The sequence below is a fragment of the Pristis pectinata genome, chromosome 7, assembly GCF_009764475.1.
Source record: "Pristis pectinata isolate sPriPec2 chromosome 7, sPriPec2.1.pri, whole genome shotgun sequence".
Classification (NCBI taxonomy): Eukaryota; Metazoa; Chordata; class Chondrichthyes; order Rhinopristiformes; family Pristidae; genus Pristis; species Pristis pectinata.
The window spans coordinates 72,132,845-72,154,680 of record NC_067411.1 but is presented as its reverse complement, the minus strand read 5'-3'; the positions used below and the strand labels follow the sequence as shown (position 1 = coordinate 72,154,680).

At 38.8% G+C, this 21,836-nt stretch overlaps 1 protein-coding gene across 1 annotated transcript in view; it reads right to left on the bottom strand.

Annotated features, from left to right (window-relative positions):
* ptch1 (patched 1) overlaps window positions 1-21,836 on the bottom strand; it is a 73,819-nt gene that overhangs the window by 13,376 nt on the left and 38,607 nt on the right. Inside the window, exons 13-19 of the mRNA XM_052020157.1 lie at window positions 20,917-21,035; window positions 19,166-19,571; window positions 18,264-18,576; window positions 10,137-10,279; window positions 8,522-8,705; window positions 2,667-2,947; window positions 769-906 (exon numbers count right to left, since the gene is read on the bottom strand). Of these exons, the coding sequence (XP_051876117.1) occupies window positions 769-906; window positions 2,667-2,947; window positions 8,522-8,705; window positions 10,137-10,279; window positions 18,264-18,576; window positions 19,166-19,571; window positions 20,917-21,035 (1,584 nt within the window). The remainder of the gene's footprint in view (window positions 1-768; window positions 907-2,666; window positions 2,948-8,521; window positions 8,706-10,136; window positions 10,280-18,263; window positions 18,577-19,165; window positions 19,572-20,916; window positions 21,036-21,836) is intronic.

Below are 21,836 nucleotides of genomic sequence, written 5' to 3'. Positions count from 1 at the left end.
GAGGGATATTGATAGGATGCAGAGCTGGGCTGACAAGTGGCAGATGGAGTTCAATCCAGAGAAGTGTGAGGTAGTACACTTTGGAAGGACAAACTCCGAGGCGGAGTACAAGGTAAATGGCAGGATTCTGGGCAGTGTAGAGGAGCAGAGGGATCTGGGGGTTCATATCCACAGATCACTGAAAGTTGCCTCACAGGTAGGTAGCGTAGTTAAGGAAGCTTATGGGATGTTAGCTTTCATAAGTCGTGGGATCGAGTTTAAGAGCCGCAGTGGACGGCCAGCACCTCTTTCCCAAGGCACCAATGCTCAAAACAAGAGGATGTGGCTTTAAGGTAATGGGTGGGAAGTTCAAGGGAGATGTCAGAGGGAGGTTTATCACCCAGAGAGTGGTTGGTGCATGGAATGCGCTGCCTGGGGTGGTGGTGGAGGCTGATACGTTGGACAAGTTCAAGAGGTTGTTAGATAAGCATATGGAGGAATTTAAGATAGAGGGATATGTGGGAGGAAGGGGTTAGATAGTCTTAGGTGTGGTTTGAAGGACGGCACAAGGTGGGCCGAAGGGCCCGTATTTTGCTGTACTGTTCTATGGTTCAGGTCCTGAAGAAGGGTCCTGACCAGAAATGTTGAACGTCTGCTTTTTTTTCCCCCACAGATGCTGCCTGGCCTGCTGAGTTCCTCCAGCATCATAGTGTTTTCCTTCAAGCTGTCTACACTGGGTGCATTCTATTTTGACAAAAGCAGAAGTAAATGGAAGGACCTTTTACATACCAGAGCAACGTGAACAGTGAATTCCACCCCGATTCCAACAGAGGCAATGAGGATCACTACAGGAACTGCACTCAGTTTTATTCCAATGAGGCCCATCATTCCAAAAAGTTCCACTGTCATCAGTGCTAGGACCAACACCTAAATGGGGTTTTAAAAAAACATCAAAATATGTCGGCTTGCTATGGTAATTTTGTAACTTGACTGGATATACCTTTTCACAACAACGACGACATATACAAATTTGATGTTAAGCTCTTCAAAAAGAAAAATGAGTTTTTCAAAAGCAATTTGAAATGTTCTACGAAGAGACTTTTAAAACCTCATATTTTTGAGTTTGACAGACTCTAATGGCATTCTCTACATGAGGCAGCAAGCAAATCCCTTATTTTGCAAACACTGTGCCTCCATTATCATACTGCAAATATTTGAAATTTATACTTAACTCTTATTCACCAACAATCCACACTTGACAGTACCTTTAACTTATAGCAGTTCATAAAAGGTGAATTAATTTAAAAAATGACAGAGCCAAAGATGATATTAAGGAGTGTGATAAAAAGCCTGTGGGCCAATGAGCTCAGAACTAATCGTTTAGGATGTGGACTGTAGGTTTATGGATGAGCTGAGGTTTATGGAGGGTGGATGATGAAAGGTCTGCCCGAGGACCACTAAAATGGTTGAGTCTGGAGCAAGTTAAAACATGGATCAGTGTCAACAGCAGATTGGCTGAGGCAGAAGCAGAGAAAGACAACATTACAGAGATGGTGTCTGTGATGGAAGGGATGTGAAGTTGGGGAAGCTCAGCTTAGAATTAAATAATTTGTGAAATCTTTGTACAATACACCCATATTGCCATGGTACAGCATGGTAAATGAAGAATAGGAATGGGGAGCAAAGATGGAGCTTTCTGGATCTCCAGAGTTGCAGAACCAAGAGGAGTGTGTGCAAGATTCTCTGGCCACAGATGAATAGATGACGTTGCAACTGGATGATTGTTACCCTTGTGGCTGAAGAGAGGCAAGCAAGGAGGATGCTGTGGTCATCTGTGTTGTGCAGGGGCAAAAACCTAATTGCAGAGATTCAGAAAGTAATCTAGATCATCCTAAATACTTTGTAAGTGAAGATGAATCTGGGTGTACAAAAAGCCTCCAAAGACCAGAATGCCTTTATTGGCTGATGAGTCTCAAATTACTGGAGTCTCTTTTCTCCTTCAAAAAGAAATTAGCCAAGTTTGAGTTTAAACTAAACAATTAAATTGAGACAAAGTCATGACTTTTTTCCATCTAGCTGTAAAACAAAGAAAATATATATGCCAATAGAAATAGTTGATAAATCTACACAGAATTTCAATGATGTTTCATAGTGAAAAGCAAAATCCAAATGCAAAATATTTTCCTCTTAGGTTCTGACTAACTAATCTATTTAAGAGGGACCTGCAGTGTTTGGTCTGAAAGCATTTTAAATTTTAATGAAATTAAAGGTAATATCTTAGATCACTGAACACTCCATCCAACATGTTGCATACTAAACGTTTTCCTTCATAAAACATACTGGCATACACAAAGTTTGCGACAGTGTCAGTTAATTAGTTCACATCTGGTACTATTAACAACCTCTAATGCTTCCACCAATTTTGATCTTACCCTGAAGTTAGTCAAAGCAAGAGCACATTTATTTCTTCAGGTGACATTCTCCTTGCTAAACTTGAAACTAACTCTTAGTTTTTCTTTCCACTGATTAAATTTTCACCCGTCGTCAACTTTCCAAGCCGAATAAACATCTCATGGATGATGTCACAGGCATACCCCACCAGAGGCCCAGACATAAACAAAACCTTTCTCGACTAAAGAGCTATACCAAAAGGAATTCAGCAGTAACAAAGCTCCTTCTAAACTTACAATGATCCCAGCCGTCCACGGGTTCAAGAGGAAAAGGGCACACACCAGGAAAGTACAAGCCAAGACCACGCTGATGGCTAGCAGCAGCCAATGTCGGAGCCCAACGTATTGTTCCCAGAAGAGAAATGGATATCCATTTGGATAACTGGCAAGTCCTTGGTTAGTGAAGTTGCTGCAGATATTTCTGACTTTTTCAATAGCTTCAACAAAGTCCGATGTTTCACGCAGTACATTGAGGTAGAAAGGAAACTGGGCATATTCAATGGGCTCAGCTGCTGGAACTAAAGAAAATAAACCAGTTTACATTTTAAAAAAAACTCACATTTTCATTGCTATCTGCATTGTGCAAATGAGAATTATTTATGTGTAGATTCATTCTACTATTGTAAATCAGAATTACTCAGCAAGTAAAAATTTCCTAAGCCTACAAAGAAATAACTGTCCCTACAGTTCAGATCAGGTCCAAGTTCAGTCCCTAAGCCTGTGCCAAGTTTGCTAATCTTAGCCAAGCTCTTGAGCTTATGCAATCAGTAGCAAAGCTCCTGGATGGAAGTGAAAAGATCTTATTTCTGATTGCTATACATTTCCTCCTGATGTTAGTGCCTATGTGACAGAATGAAGACAGAATTAGGGAAAGGAGGATAAATAATTAGAACGGGAGTGAAATTGAACTTTGAGCAGGGCATGAAACAGGGAATAGCTGATTTAGGGGGAAAAAAAAAATCAGATGCACCATGGCAAGTAATCCACAAGTTGGTTCTGCAATTGCACCCTTGCCAAATTTCAGAATCACCCCCAATCATTCCTTTCTAGTTAGCTTTACAGCATCAATCAAACTGCTGCATTATTATTGTAGCAACCTTCTTTTTGCCCTTTGGTAAAACATTGAAACTTGAAAGTGAAAACTTTTCAGCTAAAGATACCTACCTGGCCCCCCAAAAATAAAAAGTGGAACAAATTGTTCTATCGTTTAAAACCAATGTGCTATAAAACTCAACTCCTCCACTCCACAATGCATTGCAAAACTAATCATACAAGAGTTTCTTGCCAGTATAATCATTATAAAATCTATACACGTGATGTAAATAACATTTGTAAGGAAAAAATCAATATATTTCTAAAATATAATAACCACGTTTCGTATTTTATATACAGAATCAGTTTTTTGAGTCCAGATGAGGTTTACGTCTGGGTGGCCTCAGTGGCATAAAATTTAAATATTCAGACCTAATTAACTGGTGAAACTAAGTTTGATCATAAAACATGACAATTAAGCCTTCGTTAGAAAATCAAAATGCAAAAATCTCTATAGTTGCATGTCTAACTGTGTTTTTATTTAACCAAGTACCTTTCCTTTCTTTTTAAATACAAGACTTTTATCAAAAAAAGAATCCCCAACAAAACCAGCATTTAGTTTTTGCTGCTGTGTGTTCCAAACCCTGCAGGGTCATTCAACTGACTTGCTAAACATGATTTGCCCTATTATAATCTCAACTATAAATTTTCATTAAGACAAGACTTGGCTGGCTGCCACCAGGCTCCAGGGTTTGGAATACAGTGAAACTTCATTATCCAATCACGTTTTCAAGAGCTCACTCGGCAGACCAATAACCTCAACTAGCAAGCAGTCACATAACTGAAACCTGAATGGAAATTAAATCAATCCAAGTTCCCTCCTCGAGACATAAAGGACCCCCCTCCCTGGCCAATACTCCACAGAATTATCGTGATGAAGCACAGGTGTGCAAGAACCCACATACTGGTATCATATCATTGACTAATGGTTATGGAAAAGCCTTTACAGTCTGTGGAGGGAATAATACATGTTCCTTTTCTACAGGAAATAAAATGAATTCTAGAACAAAAATACACATGTAATATTTTCCCTCACTTGACCTTCAGCTTTCTTTTTGTAACAGTGATAGGGTTTACATAGAAGTTGAGTTATTTTTGAAAATAGAATTTAGGCAGGGGCACCAGAATGCAATTCTGTGCATTCTTTTTAAATGATTCATTTACTATATTATGATAAGAAAATAATATTTTAGAAATAACTATGATGGACTTCATTAAAGGTTTTCCTGTCATTTTCCACACCTTGCTCCAATTTACAATTTCTAAGCTCCCCAAGGCATTACAATTCTATAATAAGTTCCAGGTTTCACTATTATTATAATGTCAAGATCATCGGATTCACTGTCATAACATCACAAAAACATCAATAACTTTGAGAATTCTGTGCCTGCATAGTATATAGTGAAGTCCCAAAGTTTTTAATCAGTGGTTCATCCTTTCTCTTTTGATTACTTTTTTTAAAATCACCCTTCATGAGAAAGCAGTTCAAGTTGATATGAATGGGGTATTCATAAACTAGCCTAGGTATAAATACCCTAAAAATGTAAAGCTTCGTTGCATGAAATTTCAGCAAGTTTGTAATGATGTACTATCTACAAGGAGGATGGTAACACCTACAATCATTTGGAGTCTCTCAAAGCATCTTTGTCAGCACCTCCCAAACATGCAACCTCTACTGCCCAAGAAGGACAAGAGCAGGCTCCACTATGAGTTACATACCATCCTGACTTGAAAGTACATAATCACACCTTTATTGTCACTTGCCCTGATTGCTGGAAATTCCTACTTAACAATGTGGGAGCACTTCCAGCAGGAGGATTGTAGCTGTTCAAGAAGGTGGCTTACCATTGCCTGCTCTTAGGATGAGGGATTTTGTTGAACAGTAATTACGGGTTTTGTTTTTCAGTTATGGGATATGGTCATTCCTGGGAAGACCACCTTTCTTTCCACCCCTCCCTGTTTGTCCTTGAGAAAGTGGTTAGCCACTGTCTTGACAGGTTCAGTCCTTATGGTGAAAGTGGTTGAACTATTTTTAAAAAAAAGCTCTGCAAAATATTTTTTAAAAACTTTAGTAAAAGTTGTGCTATTCCCTTCATGGTTCGATGTCTATGACAATTCTTTAATGGAGCAGGCTGCTCAGTAAGTTTATTGACATCACAGCTCTGGATACTCAGAATCCCTTTGAAATGACAGCTGATAGAAACTGACATTGCACATAATCAAAGAAGAAATAGGAGCAGGAGTAGGCCATTTGACCTCTTGTGCTTGTTTCACCATTCACTAAAATAATGGCTGACCCTTGCACCTCAGTGCCACTTTGCTGTACTAACCCCACTTTTTAGAACAGCATATTTGTTCCTGGGATGTGAGCATTGCTGGATATGCCAGCATTCATTGTCCAAGCTTAACTGTCCCTGAACTGAGGAAGCAGTTAAGAGTCAACAACATCGATGTGTCTAGTGTTACATATAGGCCACAAGAGAAAAGGACAGCAGATTCCCCTCCTTCAAGGACATTAGTGAACTAGATGGGTTTTTGCAATAAGCCAATAGCTTCATGGTTGCTGATACTGAGATACTGATAGCTTTAATTCCACGTTTATTTAATTATCCAAATTTAAATTTCCCAGCTACTATGTGCGACTGAAACACATCTCTGACTCGATGGTCCAGAATTCTGACTGCTAGTCTAGTAACCTAACCACTATGCTAACAGTACTCCTTGATTCTCTTAAAATCTTTCCATCTAGTCTTAATCAAGGACAGCAACTAGACCTCAATATCCCTGTTGGGTAGACAATTCCAAAAATCCATTACCCTCTCAATGAAGGTTTCTTCTCATAGAACATAGAACAATTACAGCACAATTCAGGCCCTTCAGCCCACAAAGCTGTGCCGAACATGTCCCTACCCTAGAAATTACTAGGCTGACCCATAGCCCTCTATTTTACTCAGCTCCATATACCTATCTAACAGTCTTTTGAAAGAACCTATCGTATCCACCTCCACCACCGTTTCCGGCAGCCCATTCCATGCACTCACCACTCTCTGAGTAAAAAACTTACCCCTGACATCTCCTCTGTATCTACTCCCCAGCACCTTAAATCTATGTCCTCTTGTGGCCACCAGTTCAGCCCTGGGGAAAAGCCTCTGACTATCTACCCTATCAATACCTCTCACCATCTTATACACCTCAATCAGGTCCCCCCTCATCCTCTGTTTCTCCAAGGAGAAAAGGCCGAGTTCCCTCAATCTGCCTCAATTCTCTCCTGAATGGCTGATCCTTTATTTTGAGACTGTGACCATTGCTTCTAGGCACCACAGATGTAGCAAAAAAATTATCTACTCCTGGTCAAGCCCTGTAAGAATGAAATCACCCCTCATTCTTCTAAATTCAAGACAAGATAAATTCAGTTAGCTTAAGATCTCCTGATATGATGTATTCCCAGGAATTCATCTGGTGATCCTTTGCTACACTCTTTCTATCACAATTTTAACCTTCCTAGAGACAAGAAAAACTCCTTAATGAATACACAATCTACATTAGACCAGCAACCATAAAAAATGAAACTAAAACATGATGATTTCTAATGATAAAAATCATTTGCTTAGCCAGGCTGCAGATATTTTATAGCAAGTTTCACCCTATTTTGTAGTGTCAGTGTTGGCTTAGTTTCCAGTATTTCTACTTCCAAGATAGTGAGTTCAAGTCCCACTCCAGTGAGGTATAAAAGCCAATTTTATATTTTGATGCATTTCTGAGTAAACGCAACATTGGCAGTCTGGCCGTCATTTGGATGAGATGTTAAGCTGGTTTCCCATCTCCTCTGAAGTAGACAAAGAAAGGCATAACAAAAATGTTAAAATATTGTAAATGCCCAGACGACTCAGAGCCCATTGTCTATCACTTTGATTTCCAAACTGACCTCTCCGTTTGTGGCCCCTTGCCACAAGAATTGTGTCCAACATAAGCTTGAGGAATAGCATCTCACCTTCCATCTGGGCACACTGCAGCCTTCTGGACTCATTTCTGAATTCTACAACTTTAGGTAACCCGCTTTCTCTGTTCATAGCAAAACTTCCCATTTCTACTCTAAGTCATCCATTTATGATATTGGTTTAGATTTCTCTCTCCATTTGCAGTCGGACCTGCTGGGCATGTCCTCCAAATCCTACATTTTGCATCTTTTTACATTGCTTTGCCTGTATTCCTACTCTCTAACTGTCCTCACCTCACAGCTTTTATTCCATTTTTCTCCTATTAACCTTCAACCATATGACCTCTACAACTTATCCCCATGGCAATCCTGGCTTCACCCTATTAGAGATATTCCCTTCATCCTATCTATCCTTCCCTCAACTTCTCTGCAACTTTAAACTAAGTTGTTTTCTCTCTTTTCCAGTTCTGCTGAGGGGTCTTCGACCTGAAATGTCAACTCTGGTTCTCTTTCCACACCCACTGCCTGTCCTGAGTGTTTGCAGCATTTTCTTTTTGTTTTAAAGCACTTTTCAAAGAAGAACAGGTGAATTATTCCTAGCCAAAATTTATCCTTCTGTTATCATCACTTCACAGCTTATCAAGTCATTATGCCATTGCCAGACATCAGTTGTCAAGGGTTAAATAAAGACAAGTACTCTCCATGTTCCCTGGAATCTTGCAGTGAATGAGCAAGTGACATCATCATGTATTGGTATCAAACAAAATGTGTAATTCTACCAACAGTGGTGTAGAGGTAAAATTAAGTGTCAAGTGGAAGACTGATAAGATCCTGCTCATTTAAGATTTTCTCCACATATACACTGAATTTTTTGGTCCCTGCTTTTTTTTCTTTGTCTTAATCTGATTTTGATCTAAAAATAACACTTTTTTTGGGAAAAAAAACTGGCACGACAAAACTGAACTTAAAAGATCTTTAATTACAACTACACAATGGGCTAGAGAAAATGATTGAGTTTAAGAAATTAGGTCCAAAACAAGAGAAGGAAAAACAGTGGACTTACTTCTAAGTGCAGTTTCTGGCCTGTTGTCTGCCTTGTCGTGAACCCATTCAGGAGGATGCGGCCGAATGTTTGCTTGAGAGGCAGCATAGGCCACAGGGTCATTACTGACCCAGGCAGTCAGGTAGATATAAAAAGCATTGGGGTTGATGATTCCATCAGCATTCACTAATCGCTGTTTAGTCAACTGCAATAAGATGAGAAACTGCTTAGATTACAGTATTTTTCTTTTGTTTTTCTTTCATTAACATACCTTACAGCCACAGGGTAAAAGAACAACCACCATAATCCTCACATAAAGCAGTCTTGCTGTCAAAGGGAATGTATTACAACCAAATTTTACTTTAATTAAAGCTTCAAAATATATCACAAATTCAACAGCGTGTAGTATTACATATATAAAAAAAATATTTGTAGCAATATAATAGTTAGAAAAACCTAAAAAGAGAATGAAAGAAAATTTGGCAAGAGTCCCTATGCACGTCTGTGTGCAGTTAACCTCTGTTGTTAACGCCAAAGGAAATGCCACCCAGCAAATGGGGGAGAGCTATAAAAATAAAACAACATCTGTACAAATTTTGCTAGCACTTGCTTCATCTGACCTGTGTATATTCAGATAATGCACCACGCCTAAAAACAGACAGAAGCAGAATCCTGCTTGGATCACCCGTGGAGCAATCTTCTTTAGAATGTTCATCTCAGACAGAAAACAGCATGGATTTTAATGTTAAAAAGAGTTGCTTTTGTTGCCAAAATTTACACATTTTGGAGGGGGAAATGAAAAGTTAAATGAAATATATGGAAAATGTACAGTTTATCTTCTAAGTGCACTTGTCATGTTCTGCTTTTAGTTTTTCCTTTGAATGACAGAAGTACTGAAAAAATATTTGATTCACAAGCTCTGGATTCAATTAATCCACAGGATACTCAACAACTGTACGTCTTCAGCTGTATATGGAATCAAACAGTGCGGCTAGCAACCCCTGTGGGCATGGCACACTTTTCTCCCTCCCAGGCGCAGGAAATTACATCAGAAGTTACATTCCCAACACTTGGTCCCACCAGCTACACCTGGTAAAGAATGAACTACTGTATTTAGAGCTTACTAGGGTAAATGTTCATTCAGGATAACTCTAAATCAGTATTTTGTGTCTTAATTCTTACAGTGTTAACGGGTATGCTGTAGCCTGCAGTAAAGCAACATGTTTTACACCACATAATAATTTTAAACAATGTACTCTGTAAAACTGTCACCTTGAATATAGTGGAGAAGGTAGAGAATAAGCAGAACTACTCTCAGAACATTATTGATGGTACTTTGCCAAAAAAAAGGCAAAAAAGACAAATGGCTAGAACGAGAAACTAATTGCTTTTTCAGTGCTTAGTACTATTTCCACTGAGACTTCACATTTGTAATGAAAGCAGACAATAAAAAATTGCAATTCTGTAATCTTGTGTGCAAAAACCATGTGGAGAAATAATGTATTACTACAAAAGGGGCCACAAAATTGTTTGAGGAATTTTGGGTTCACACTCAGCAACTCAAAAGGCAAAAGAAATTTGGCTATTTTTTCACTCATCAATAAAGCAGGTGTTAATTTTTTTTGTAAACCCTTACCCGACTTAAGTCAATTGGCTTGTGCCTATTGCCAGTCTGAATTAGCAACTTGTATGCCAGAACACCATCATCAGACCCATTTTTGTAATTGTTGTGAGTAATCTTTCCAGCTTTCCATTCTCTATCAAAGGTGTCTTGCAGACCTGGTTGCCAAGAGGTTGAAACATTTTGTAAATAACAAATAATTTGCAATTCCAAAACATGTTATTTTTCACATAAGGCACTTAAATTAATGAAATGACTTCTTAGAATAACTCAGACACACACCCACACACAAATATATATTATAAATATATATCAATTACAAGGGGAGGCATGAAAATGTGAAACAACTTTCTGCATAACTGTCTTTTTTTGTAGATGAAAAGAAAGCTTATTGTTTAAAAGTTTTAATCATTTTGACTGCTGAGACCACAGTCCATTCCTGTTTAAAATGGCAAGACCTGTCATTTACATCTGTAAATGAGTCATTCCTATAGTTAACATAAGATGTAGGCTTTGAAATTTATATGATTGAAAATGCATTTTTGGTTGGACTGAAATGTGGTAACAACCACTTCCATGTCATTTCACTTCACTCCAGAAATTCAATAGGCCATTTCCCAAGGGGGTCATGCTTGTGCATTTGACACCAGTTCAGAAATTGGCAGTTAGTAATTGAAAATACCCCCAACACAAAGGTTAGGCTAGAGAAGAACATTAGTCTGAATCACAATCCTGATCTTTAGCAACAATGATTGCTGAAAACAATGTTAGTACAGATATAAAATTAAAATAGCCTTGACTACAGATTGCCATGAGGCTGAATAGCTTACAAAAATGAGACAAGAGACTGCAGATGCTGAAATCTGGAGCCAAAAAAAACAAACTACTGGACCTGCTGAGTTCCTCCAATTTGATTTTTGAACAGTTTGCAAGTTTGCTTGTTTGGACTCATCCATGAAAAGAACGCGCAAGATTAAAGGGCTACTGTTGCACTTGGAGCTTTAACCCACCAGAAATTACCATGATCAAGAGATGCAAATAATGAATACAGCAGCACTATTACAAGAGATTTATAATAAGGAATATTTTTAGTGTATAATTAGAATTCTGCATACAGAAAGCTTACTATCTCAGGTGGAACATTTTGAAAAGATTCAGAATACCACCAAGGGTTTCAGAATTGGAGGGTAAATGCATGTCACAGAAAATCCCCGAGTAGGAGAATTGGACAGGATAGGGTGGGGTTGGGTCAGGGAGGTGGGGAGCTTTCTTCAGTGATATGTGCCCACCTATAAAGCCAGGAGATCATAGAATTGTTACAGCACTAAAGGAGGCCATCCAGCCCATCATCCCAATGCCACTCTCTACCAGAGGTGGTCTCTAATCCATTCATTGACACTTTCTTCATCACCTTGGAATTTTTCTCCACCATATTTGCATCCAATTCCCTTTTCCAAGGTCACATTGGAACCTGCCTCCACCACATCTGCATGCAGTGCATTCCAGATTCCAACTACAAGCTGTGAAAAAAATGTTTTTCCTCATGTCACTCTTTATTCTCTTCCCCATTATTTATATAAATGTGATCTCTAGTCCTCGGCCCCTCCACCAAATAGAATGGCCTCCCACTATCCACTCTGTCCAGATGCTTCATTATTTTATATACTTTCAATCAAATCCAGAGAAACAATAATTTATCCTTGTACCTGTAGTCCCTCATCTCAGTAACCATTCTCGTAATGTTTTCTGAACCCGCTCTAATGCCTTCACATCCTTCCAATAATTTGGTGACCAGAATTTTGTAAAGTTTCAGCATAAGTTCCTTGCTTTTATACTCCATGCCCCTATTAATGAAGTGCCTTATTAACTGCTTTCTCAACCTCCTCCACCACCTTCAATGATTTATCCACACACAGCCCAGGTCCCTCTATTCCCATAACCCTTTTAGAACAGTATCCTTCATTCTATTTTGCTTCTTCTCTTTCTTCTTACCAAAATGCATATTTCTCTACATTTCACTTCTTCTGCCACACATCATTAAATGCAAGTCTTAAAAAACAATGGCCTCAAACAGTAATCCCTAGAGAACACCACTACTTCACCTTCCTCCAGTCTGAAAAACTATCAATCATTCATCATGACTCCCTGTTGTTTATTACTCAGCCAACTTCACATCCATGCCATCAATGTCGCTTTAATGCCACGTGTTTCAAACTTGCTACAAGCCCCGAGCCCAACCTTTTCGGGTTTTGATATAAATTATCAATTCCTTTCCCCTCACAGATGCTGCTTGTCCTGCCAAGTTCCTCCAGCTGATTGTTTGTGGCTATAAGCCTGTTATATGGGACCTCATCAGAAGCCTTTTCAAGTCCATATACATCACATTGATGGCATTACCCTCATCAACTCTACCAGTTACCTCATCAGAAAATTCTGTTTTAAATGGCTAAACATAATTTGCCATTAATAAATCCATGCTGGCTTGCCTTATTCCATTTTTCTCCAAGTAGCTACTAATCCTGCCCTGGATCAATGTTTCTAAAAGGTTTCTCACCACGGAGGTCAAAGTGACTGGCTTGTAGTTGCAGGGCTTATCATTACTCCATTCATTGAACAAGGGAGTAACATGTACTACTCTCCAGCACTTTGACACCATCCCTGTATCCAAAGAGCTTTGGCACATTAACATCAAACCTCTCCATTTCCTCCTATACTTCCCTTAAAATTCTAGGATTGGCTTTCCTCCAATTAATTATTTTTCACTTTGGCTTCCTCCTTGTCCTTTTCTGTGAGCTAACCCAAGTCTTGGTGCACTTGATCCTCCTCACTGCCTGGGAACCCAATTCAACAACTGACTCCTTCCTTATTGGACCAGAAAAATACTGCTCTAGAAGACCATCCTGGACATATTTTAGAGACTCTCCAACTTCTCTGCCTTTAACCCAATAACTATCCCAGTTTACACTGGAATAATTAAAGTCCCCCCACTATAACTACACTTTTTGCTCTCCCCCAACAGCTTAGTTCAGATAAATTCAACAGCTTTACAAATTGAGAGACATAGATATACACAGATTGGTGAAGAAATTTAGAGAGATGATTCTTTAGAAACTACTTAATATTAAAACCTTTGAGTCCTGAATACATGTTCCTTGAAGTTATAGCATTATAAAGCTCAACATAGCACTACAGGGTTTTCATGAGGCTATTTGAAAGGAGTGCAAATCCAGCTGCTTTGGTTAATAGTTGTTAAAATACCAAAAAATAAACTTCACATGTTAAAATTTTCATTATATATTTTCAGCATCACCAGTACCAAAGTACTTATTCTGCCCCCAAATGTTTAAAAGACTGCAGTGTTAAAAGGCAGAGGTTCCATTTTAATCCAGTTCACCCACTGGGCGTGATCCCACACACCAATCTCACCTCATGCCCCTTCCATCCACCTCTCACTTCAACCTTTCCTTCTGCTCTCCACAATTATAACTACTAACGTTTGACACAAGAAGGCTGCCCACTCTGCCCAATTTAAAATGCAACTTACATCCCAATGATGTCACCAGGCATGCTAGCTACTTAGACCACTGACCATCTGAGAGGCGCACAGACACAGATCTCAGTGAAACTTGGATGGAAGCATCATTGACAAAGGAGGGATCAGTAACTTTTGCTTTTTAAAGGTTCCTTGGAAATAGCTGCCTCTTTTGGCCTCATAAGATGATCCTCAGCCTCCCGTGCCCTTGATCATCTCATCCTTGTCTATAATTTGTGATTTTTTTCCTCACATAGAGACTCCCTCCATGCCTCCCCAATTTTCTCCCCACACCTCACTGAACAACATTGATAGCCTTGGGCACTTGTTGCTGTTGATTCCCTGCACACGATTGAGATAGATGGGTCACCAGCAGCTTCAGTCTCCAAAACCTCCAACCTCATTTTCAATATTTAATATGTCTTTACGCTCTCTGCACGCATCCTCCTTTATGGTTACAGGTTTTAACAAAAACTTGGTGCAGACTAGTGTGTGCTTGATAATCACAGCAACTTTTTCTAACAGCAATATTACACTACTAGGTTTCACAGAACAGGCTGGAGGAAAATGTGTACAGCACAGGGAGAAAACAGTATGAACATCCAAGTTAAAAAGAAAAAGGAACTCAGCCGTTCCTCGAGCACAGCATGAGTTAGCACTGTGTCCTCAATTCATTCCATCTGTTTGACTTGGGCAGCACTTACAAGTCGTGAGATCTGTTGCCAGCACGTGTAAAGATCACAGCCAACACCTATTCATTCTGAACTGCTATTTTCCTCTGCACCCTTTTAAAAAAGCACCGAAGATCAGTGGCTGTTCTAAGCAGGTAATTTGGATCAGATTTGGAACAGGAAGCCACAACCCTGTACAACGAGCCTCTGTGTGAGCAGATGACAAACCGCATACCCGACATTTAGACCCACCTCACAGCTGCACTGAAGCTGTAATCAAAACCATCATTACAGATCTGATAGGTTAACTACAGCTGTAAGGAGATAAGGGTAAAGGAGCCAGGCACAAATGCCATTGCCTGAGGGCTGAGCTTGCTCATTCCAGATTGGGAAAAAACTCCCACGTAGACTTGCAGACTCCAACCTAAAACAAACTGGTTTGAAACAATGGCAAGAGCTTCAAAAGCACACACAGCACACCTGCCAAACTTGATGCACATTCCCAGACATGCCTTGGAATGAAGAGGAACCAATTCGTAAATACCACCTAGGTGATTTCAAAGCACTCCACTCAGTGTGGCCTTAGTTTGCACACATGCTTTCAAAGCTTAGTTTCCCTAAATAATAATCACGCAACTGGATTATCTTCTAGCCCATCAACACAAATACCTACTGGCACTACAGTAATGAACACGTGTGTCCAATCAATAATAAAAGATAGCTGCCCAGAAATTGGACACCACAGGGCTCTTTTCCCAGCATCATGTGATTTTTAATTTTTCATTTTTAATCTGGAATGAATCGTATTTGGAATCATCTCCAGATGAAAATGACAACCTTTGCAAAATTGGATGAGGCATTTCTTGTAGTGATCCACACTGGTATGTCTGACCTTTAGGGACACAGATGCCCATCCAATTGCAAGACAAGTTTGACATTGCACCATTTACCTATCACCAACCAAAATCAGAGTTTTCACATCAAGAGAATGACATTCACATGAAACAAGGAGCACATCCCACAGGGGTCATCAATAGGATGGGCATTCAGTGGTGTTCATTCTGACATCGATGTGTAGCACAGAGCATTTGGCAGCTTTGTTTTACAATACTCAAGATACATGTAAACTCACTATTTGGTCCATTATTAGACTTATTTTAAAAAATGAAAAACAAATGTGCAACACGCTACAAACTGCTTCACAGATCATCTCACAACATTGGGGTGGTGACACTCATGTATCGGTCTCCATCGGAATAGACAATCACAAATGGGGTGAGGGGAAAGGCTAGTCACACACACAACATACCTAAATGGGTACACCTCTAACAGCCCAAACAGTCTTTCATTATTTTAAGAGACCAGAACACTTAGGGGCGAAAAAAGACACTTCCTAATTTTATCATGAATTACAATAGAAAAGACTCAAAATTATTTGTGCAGTCCAGCTCAGTTCATAAAGACAATCTTTCCTCCTCTTGCAGTCAAAGGTTGATGAATGGTTTTGATGCCATTCATTACAATCCTGTTACACCTTCTTGTTCTTACCACTCTTCTATTATCTACCTACCACTGTCATTATGAATCAGAGTCTTCATTGGCCACAGCTCCTAATCTGGCAATACTATCACAATACCACAATTCCCACCAGAAATCATAGCAGAATTCAAAACCAGAAGGAAGAGGCAATTTCTAATAGGAACCAGGAGTGGCAAATCAGTTAGTGAGACAGAATTAAGAGATGAATGAAAACAGAAATATCATGGAGTTGATGAAACCAAATGACTTTTACAGGTTTACCAGCAAAACGAGCAGGTTCACACCTAAAATGGATTAATCTCAATCAGTTAATCTGCATTGATGCACACACGGAAGCACAGTTTCCAACAGGGGTCACTAGATATTGATAAAAGGCAGGCTCTGTCTGATCTTTCTCCTTTCAGATTAGAGGTGCTGGGCCATCTGTCACAACCACAGAGTTGCAAATGGTTTTGTTTGTAGTGGCATATGCAGTTGTTGATGAAAATTTCATAACTCAGCATTTAGTAGGCAAATATCAACAATTATGTCAAAATTACACCCAACAGTTAATGAGACAGGCACTTGATATGTCATTCTCAAATGACTATATAGCTACAGAACATGTGGAAATATTGAAAACATTTGTTCTTCCTCTACAAAAAAATTCTACAATTTTTCAATTAAAAATTATACAGGCTATCCCCAGTTTAAGAACACCAAAAGCCTAATGTACTTGTACAAGTTCATTCCTATGAACTAGCTTCTCCTCTCTCTTTCCACTTTGTAATGGTTCTTTCTTATCAGTTTTATGTGGTTTTGATGCTATTCATTACAATACTGTGGCGATTTTATTTTCTGATAAAATCAACATGGACGTCTGCAAAAACAGAACCCACTTGTTACCTGGGGACATCCTGTATGTTACTGTATCATCCACTTGCTTATATGGCTTCTGAAAATTTATACCTTTTTAAAGAAATCAGTTATACTGTCTTGACTCTCTCTCTTACTATCTTCCAGAAACACGTTTGCAATAGAAACTTTCTCTCCTCTAGCAGGGTTCCCATGACAGGTCATTAACTGTTTCGCTCTCCAAAAATGCTGCCCAATCTGCTCAATATTGCCAGTACTTCGCGTCTGGATGTCAGATTTCCAGCATCTGCACTATTTGGCTGTGCACAATTAGATGGAAATACAAAATCTTGCCTATAATAAAAAAATAAGGGGAAATCTAGGTTCAAGCACCTTGTAATAAAATGGTTTAGTTTCCTCCTGATTAAGAATATACAGCAGATATTACCAGCTTGTGTAGGCATTCATGCAAACATGAAAAGGAAGAAATCTGTTGCACTGCATCTGCAAGGTATTGAAAATATACAGTGAAAGCAGATGGGTTTTACATCTTAAACTAGTTCTAAACTATCTGAATAGCCTTGCAAAGATGAAGCATCTACCTACTCCAAACAAGGCAATCATCCTAAGGGAGGCAAATGGTCAGTGGTTGTCATCTAGTCATACAGTGGGAAACAGGCCTTCAGTTCACTGGGTCTGCACTGACCATCAAGTAACCACCTTTAAAAATCCCAGTGTTCATAAGGAGTTATGATATGTCCTAGTGTGTCAGAAGTACCCACCAGATGAAAGTCAGACCATCTTCCCTTTTAGAGCTATTCATAGGGAACGCCAATGAAAAATTACAGAACAAGCCATGTGCGGTGGGGGTGGACGGAGGGGTAGTGGGGGGCACAGAGGGGTGGTGGTAACTACGTGTTAATGCTGAGGTGTGGCCGAACACTCCTTGGCTGGGCTATTCCTATTGCACTTTCCAGAATTATTTTCTGGGGGTGAGTGTCCAAGATACATCTTTTGCAGCACAGAGAATCCCCATTGAAAGGCAAATCAGTACAAGTCGTCCAAGCCCACAAACTCCAGCCAACCTAATAGCAGAATGAGCACTTAGCACGCAGAATGAAACATACTCTTTTGTAACAGATTTTTGATGTCCAGCAATCTTCGGAAGATTTTGACTGACATTCTACATTAAGGATCAAGGGTGACCTGCTTGTCCTTAAAAAAGCCTTTCTCATGATTCTACCAAACATAATTGGACATTGGAATAAATTACTTTGTTCTAATAAGAACTACATATCATTTACAACTTGTATTTATGTGGTGCTTTTAGCACAGTAGAACATCAAGAAACAGAATGAAACAAAAATCAATAGCATATTCATACAAATATCAATTGGAAATTCTTCTTCATTATGTGGTAAAAGCTCATACATATATGCAGATCCTGTTGTTGGCTATGTATTTCTATTAGGTGCTTTTTTGAAACTTGTACAATTTCTAGTGAATTTTTAATTCATCTACCCTAATCCATAATTTAAAATAAGAGAAAATGATCACTGTTCTTACCTTGTAACCAGTCACGAAAATAGTGCAGCCACATTCTTGGAAGTTCTCCATTTTCTTCCAATAAAATGAATTTCACATTTCTGAAGCTTTTGTGCAGCTGATACAGCAGATATTGGGCATTTGGATAGTCTGTTTCTTCTTTAGTTACAATGTACATGTTGTAGAAAGAGAAGTATTTAAACTGTGCTGCAATAAAGTCATATTCTCGTGTGTCACGTGGAACAATGTCTGTAAGATCCAGTCCATCTCTGACTGTTGTAGTTCCATAGAGACTGATCCCAAGTAAACCCAAAAAGAGAAATATGACTGCAATCTGTGATAAAGGAAAAAAAGGAGTCACATTAAGAAATACACAAAATTCACATAGAGGAATCTGCAAAAAACTATTTAAGGCAGTATTTTGTCACAGTCCAAATAAATTATATAACCAACACTAGTGATAATTGATACAAAAAAAATTAACTGGTGATATATTCATAAGCAATGATAAAATTTATTATTTCATTTGCAGGTTAGATCTCTCTATTCCTCTAAACTTTTATGAATTAATGCAAGTCTCCCCCTCATATTTTCAAAATGTGCACAATTTCACTGTATCAGTCTGAGATCTGTCAAATTCATTGGTTTGTCTATGGCTTGCAATACTGTTCACAATTAACCAATCATCTTCCTCCATCTGTATACATTGTTAATCTTCCTTGAAGTAGTTGCAGTATCTTCACATTTCTGAATGGAATGAAAATCGCAAAGGTTTACGAAACTACTGCCCAGGAAGCAAAGATCAAAATTTCTTACTTCATCTCCCCATGTGGCTATATACAGATATTTTATTGTAATATTCTTTTAAATATTACTGCAACAAACAGCATATAAACAAAAAGGGGTTTGATTCTAGTACTCACCTTTGTTGTTGGTTTTAGCAATAGCGGTGCGTAATGTTTTTCAGCAAAAGAAGAGAGAGTCCATTTAGTGCAGGGTGGATCTACACAATTATTACTGGGGTCTGTAAACTGGGACAGAAGATCCCGGGTTGAACTGGCAGTATCTGGACTCTGAGTGGTAAGTGAATCTTGCGTTGTTGGAGTGACTGGCTGAACGGAAATCTCAGAGCGAGGTTCTGCAGTTGTATAATACGCCTGGGTATGAGGATCATATTCTGTGCGCAACTGGACTGTCGACTGCATGGTAATTTGGGTCTCGTGGGTAAAATTTTGATTGACGTAAGGTGGTGGTGGTTGACGAGGATGGTTGTCATTCGTATCTCTATAAGCTTGTGGCTCAATCTGAATCACTCGGTTGGCACAAGGACTGAAAGAAAGAAGAAAAAAATTAATGTGATGGCAGTGCAGTTATCACATTCAGTTCAACTGTCATTTAATTTCTTACATCTTTCATTCTGCATGGAACTCCAAGGATTACCTAACATGCACCAGCACATTACACTGAATTCTGGGCTTTTTCTATTGGTGCAGTGGAAGAAGTCAGGGACAATCTCCTACATTTAAGTCTGATTATCCTGATACAAAAGGTCAAGGAAGTGTTTAATGGTGGCTGAAGGGCTAATAAAACTAGCCCACTTAAAAAAATGGACAGACCAAAACATTCTCTTCTGACTCACTGCAAACCAGCTACGCCCTCTATATAACCCAAAAAAACTTGAACTGGATTTTAACTTAGGAGTCAGGGAAGGAGTATGGGGCTGATTTAAGGTCAGGAAACTGAGAGAACTGGGTATTCTGCAGGACCTGCCAACTTTAACAGCAGATTCTGATGACCATTTTAAAGTCTTTACTTCAAGCCAATCACCAGCCAGACCGAGAGGCTGAAGTGTTGAGTGGAGGGATGGATGGACTGGAGAGACTGAGCATTGGTGGGGGAGGGGGCTGGCAAGAAAAAGTTAGGAGTTCTGAGCCAGGCAATAATGAAATGAATTGGTTGAGGTCAGGATTTTTACATTTTAGCTTCCTAGTAGATCCTGACACCCCAGTATTTGGGGGTTAAAGATCCCTCCAATGTGAGAGAAATGTACAGTAATCCATTAACTTGCAAAAGGTCACAATGTTATGGTGAGGCAACCAAATAAACCAGGTGGCCTTCAGCTTTACTGCAATGCCAAAACCAAACTCTGGGTCATCCATGATCTACTATGTGAAGATTCCGTACTAATTTTGCTGCAACTGAACATCATTTAAATTGAATGCCATATTTGCCTTGCTGCTCTAGAATCAAGATCTTAGTTGTTATTCAGAATTGCTGATTATAGATGCTTTTCCCTCAGTTTCAACTAGGAATCCTACATAATCTTTCTAGATCAATGTTACTAAATAAGAATTCTGTAAAATGGCTTGACAAATTTAAGCATTTAAATATGAATGGAATTAATCAGTTCTACTAAAATGCATGGGAAAAATCAGTAATTCTCTCCTGCAGACCATAACTTTCTGATTTATCTCTTACTTTTTTCAGGGCCAAGAGTTTATTGCTCTTCAGACAATTGTGCTTCCAGTAAATTATTCCGTCAAAAAGCACTATAAAAACTCATTCTTGCTGCACTTCTCAATAAAAGCAGCATTGCAAAGCTATAGGGTCTTTTATTTACATACCACAGAACCTCAAGAAACTTAGAAAATTTAACTTTTTGGTTGCTTCCTACCTTGTAAAACAGCAGAGGATGTCAAGCCTCCTCTCCTCCCTGCGATAAAGGTCCATACTGAGAATGGCAGGGAAGATGAGCAGAACCATAGCAAAGTTAAAGACCACAACAACAGCAGCCTGAAAACAGAATTGAAAAGTAGTCCATTTGAGAAAAGACAGACATAGTGATGAAAGTATCTGCACACATGTGTACTACACATGAAGTTAGACATAACTTAAACTTTTAAAGACAGGACTTAAAAATGTTGAAGAACAAAAGGTTTACATTATCCTTTGAAGGGCAATTTCCATAATTACAACTCAAATTAACAAAATCACAACCATTCATGAAAGACTGAGTATTTTTTCTTCACGAGAATACTGAACGCTATATTAAAAGAAAATTCTTAAAAACCATTCTCAAAAATCTCTATTCTCTTTAAAATGGGGCTGTGTTGACTTTGTTTTTGCCTTTTATCATTTGTTATTTGTAATTTAGTGTGCCTTATCCAAATCTTTGGATTTATTACTAAATGCAACTTACACAGCATTTATCAACAAGTACAAAAGACTGGAGTCAAAACTCCATGTACTAATGTGCTCTGCGCCACAACTAAACAATAAGAACAACTGTGAAAGGGTAGCGCTGGTGTGAACAGCAACACTGTCTCTACAAACCTGTGATTCCTTTCCCTCAATCTACAGGCTACCTACAATAAATATCACAATCATATTTGCAATTGTGTGTTTTCATGGCTTAAGCGTAAAACTGTTTCTGACTTTGCTTCTTAAATACACATCAACCCCAAATGTAAAATCAATTGTCCCTGTTTTTCCCAGCAAAATTTTTAAAACTGTATTTCTTTTCTTTTGAGACAATGTTTCAGTGCAGCTCTAAAGGGAAAAAAAATGTGATATCCTTTAAACGCATTTTCTATA